This window comes from Propithecus coquereli, unplaced genomic scaffold (assembly GCF_000956105.1).
Source record: "Propithecus coquereli isolate 6110/MARCELLA unplaced genomic scaffold, Pcoq_1.0 Scaffold14, whole genome shotgun sequence".
Lineage (NCBI taxonomy): Eukaryota > Metazoa > Chordata > Mammalia > Primates > Indriidae > Propithecus > Propithecus coquereli.
This window is the reverse complement of record NW_012138302.1, coordinates 15547310-15550767: the sequence shown is the minus strand read 5'-3', so window position 1 is coordinate 15550767 and position 3458 is coordinate 15547310. Positions and strand designations below refer to the sequence as shown.

Here is a 3458-nt window from a genome sequence, read left to right as displayed (position 1 = left end):
TCTCACTCTGTTGCCTTGAGTAGACTGCCATGGCGTTCAGCCTAGCTCACAGCAACCTCAGACTCCGGGCTCAAGCAATCCTCCTGCCTCAGCCTCCCAAGTAGCTGGGACTATAGGTGTGCATTACAATGCCTGGCTAATTTTTCTATTTTTAGTAGAGAGGGGAGCCTCGCTCTTGCTCAGGCTGGTCTTGAACTCTTGACCTCAAGCGATCTTTCCGCCTTGGCCTCCCACAGGGCTAGTATTACAGGCATGAGCCACCGCGCCTGGCCTCCTATCAGTGTTCTTGAGCTCTGTTGCAAGTAATACAGTTAGGTTACTTAGAAACACTCTCTAACACATGATATTTTACATCTCAGTAAATGGTAGTTCCAGTTTTCTAGTAGCTCTGGTCAGAAAATTTAGAATCATCTTTAAGTCTTGCCTTTTGTTCACATTCCACATCCAACTCAGTGGAAAATATTGTCAATTTTTCCTTTAAAATATATCTAGAATCTGACAACTTCTTACCATCTTTTGAACTGTTAATTAACATCTTGGTCTGTCATCACTATCTCTTACCTGGGTTATTTTTATTGTGTTTATCTGATCTCCTTTCTTCTATCCTTGTTCCCTTACCATCTGTTTGTTATAAAAAAGTAAAAAATGTTAAAACAGGTCAAAAGCCTCCTAGAGTAAGTCAGAAGTCCTTGTGGTGACCTATAAGAACCTATGAAATCTTGACATGTTTTGTTACTTTGACCTTGACTCCTACCACTCTTGCTTACTTTGCTTCAGCCACACTGGATATTGGGGTGTGTGTTTGTGTGTGTCCCTACAAATATTGAGTATCTAAGATGCATTAAGGATATAGGAAGAACAAAATAAGTGAGAGTCTGTACCCTCTTGAAGCTTATCTTACAGGGAGGAGAGAGTTAACAAATAAATTTAGAAATTTTGATATTTGTTTAGTGTTGTATATAAGGGATATATGAAACTGTTTTACTTCCTCATAAGAGTTTACAGTCTAAATGGAGACCTGAAATACGGTGGGGCTTTCATTATACATTTCCTTATTTAAATGAATAGGATCTTTAAATATTAATGTTCTTTCCATTTGCGTTCATTTTATTACTATAAATCAAATCCTACCATTGATGAATTCTTTATTCTACTTCAATCTGCTTTGGCCCAGGACTTCAGAAATTACCAGTATACCTTGCCAGTAGTACAAGGTTTGGTGGTTGATATGGAAGTTCGGAAAACCAGCATCAAAATTCCCAGCAACAGATACAATGAGGTGAGATTTATCATGAAGGTATATTTTTCATAGTTGAAAACATGAATGAAGGTGAAAAAATACATGATTACTTCTAAATTTTATTTTTAATTAATCGACAGTTAAATTAGTTCATAATATTGTATAGCCTAATAGTTCAATTATGGGGAGTTTCATTACAGAAAAGCAAATTTGTGACTTCTTCAGCCGTTTGTTGTGTCATTTGACCTTTTGAGCTATGATAATCAGTGATAGATTTGTATTTTTGATTAAGGTATAAAATTAGCCTTCTCTCTGTAATATTAACGGTGAAATTTAAAATTTTTTTCCTCTTACTAGAAATATATGTTATTTTCAACTATTCTTAACATTTAAACACAGCTCATTGTAAGTCCCAATATGGCTTTAAATAAGGTTCCAAAAGCAAATGATTACATTTTGAATTAAGCTGTATTTTGTAACTATAATGAAATTATGCATACTATACACATATTAACAGAATTATATAAATGATATTCTTTGCCTATTTGCATGTGAAGTCTTTCTTAAATATAAAAATTTCTTATCATCAGTTCTAAAATATCTAATGGTAATTATTGGGGTTTTAAAGAGAAATTTTATTTTAAAACTTAGTGTGATATAATAGTGCTTAAAATTTGTTGTTTTTAATAAAACAGGGTAGTGACTCCACTATTTCTTAGTATAAAAGAATTTTATCCTATTTCCTTCCTCCCTCCCTCCCTCCGCTATTTACTTAATCATTTATCCATTCTGGTCAAGCACAGTGGCTCATGCCTGTAATCCTAGAACTTTGGGAGGCCGAGGTAGGGGGATTGCTTGAGGTCAGGAGTTTGGGATCAGCCTGAGCAAAAGTGAGACTCCATCTCTACAAAAAATAGAAAAATTAGCCAGGTGTGGTGGTGCACACCTGTAGTCCCAGCTACTTGGGAGGCTGAGGCAAGAGGATTGCTTGAGCCCAGGAGTTTGAGGTTGCAGTGAGCTATGATGACACCACTGCACTCCAGCCCGGGAGACAGAGCAAGACCCTATCTCAAAAGAAAAAAACCAACCAAAGAAACAAACAAAAAAATCATTTATCCATTTAATAAACATTTTGTACTTGGTATGCACTTAGAGGAGTCACACAGATGTCTTATTGGACTCATGAGCTTAACACTCACCATTATTATGAGAATGACCTATGTAAGGAAAGCTTTTACCCATGACTTTCCATGTGATATGTTTTGTGACATTATAAAATAGCAGCCATATGCTCTTATAATGTGTGCTTAATTTTTTTCTTGGATATAATTAGCAGTCTTTAGCTGTTGGATGGCCCTACCTTGTGATACCAAAGACTAATAAATTAGACCAGGTAGAGTCAAATCTTTAGAATGAATTACTTGTATATAATTTATGCCCAGAAAAGCATTAAAAGAGACTATGCATTGAAAACTTGTTTTATTTCTCAAATTTGAAGTTTTATTATCTATTTCACAAACATTTGTTAAATATATTCTGTAAAGTGAAATACAAAGATGAGTAATAACATTATGCCTGCCTTCTGGGAGCTTCCTGTATAGTAGTAAGATGATCAGATATCATTCCCAAGTGAATAGTATTGTTTCAAGTGCTGTTTTTATGGATATGTGTACATGTCAGAACTCATCAAATTGTACACTTTAAATATGTGCTTTTTGTCAGTTGTTTTTTCATTTTTAAAAATTAGCTCCAAAAGTTTCCTTGAGCCCCTTTGCAATGTATTGCTCCATCACATTCCTTCCTCAAACCCATGGGGTCTCACTCTTGTTCAGGCTAGTCCCATCCATTTACTTTAAAAATATTTGTTTCCTTGTATTTCAAGTGGTTTTCTTATATACAACATGTAGTTGAATCTTGCTTGCTTATCCAATCTGACAATGTCTGCCTTTTAATTGAAGGTGTTTAGGTCATGTATATTGGAGTGATTATTGATATGGCTGGGTTTAAATCTACATCTTACCATTTGTATTCTATTTATTTGTTCCATCTCTTTGTTCTCGTTTTCTTCTTTTATTTGTTTGAGACTAGATCTCACTCCATTGCCCAGGCTGGAGTACAGTGGTGTGATCATAGCTCATTGCAGCCTTGAACTCTTGGGCTTAGACAATCCTCCTGCTTTAGCCTCCCAGTAGCTGAGACTACAAGCATGCTCTACCAC

General features: G+C 35.5%; 1 protein-coding gene across 1 annotated transcript in view; it reads left to right on the top strand.

Moving 5' to 3' along the window:
• ZFYVE9 (zinc finger, FYVE domain containing 9) overlaps positions 1–3458 on the top strand; it is a 141907-nt gene that overhangs the window by 116167 nt on the left and 22282 nt on the right. The window contains exon 13 of the mRNA XM_012639473.1: positions 1175–1279. Within this exon, the coding sequence (XP_012494927.1) occupies positions 1175–1279 (105 nt within the window). The remainder of the gene's footprint in view (positions 1–1174; positions 1280–3458) is intronic.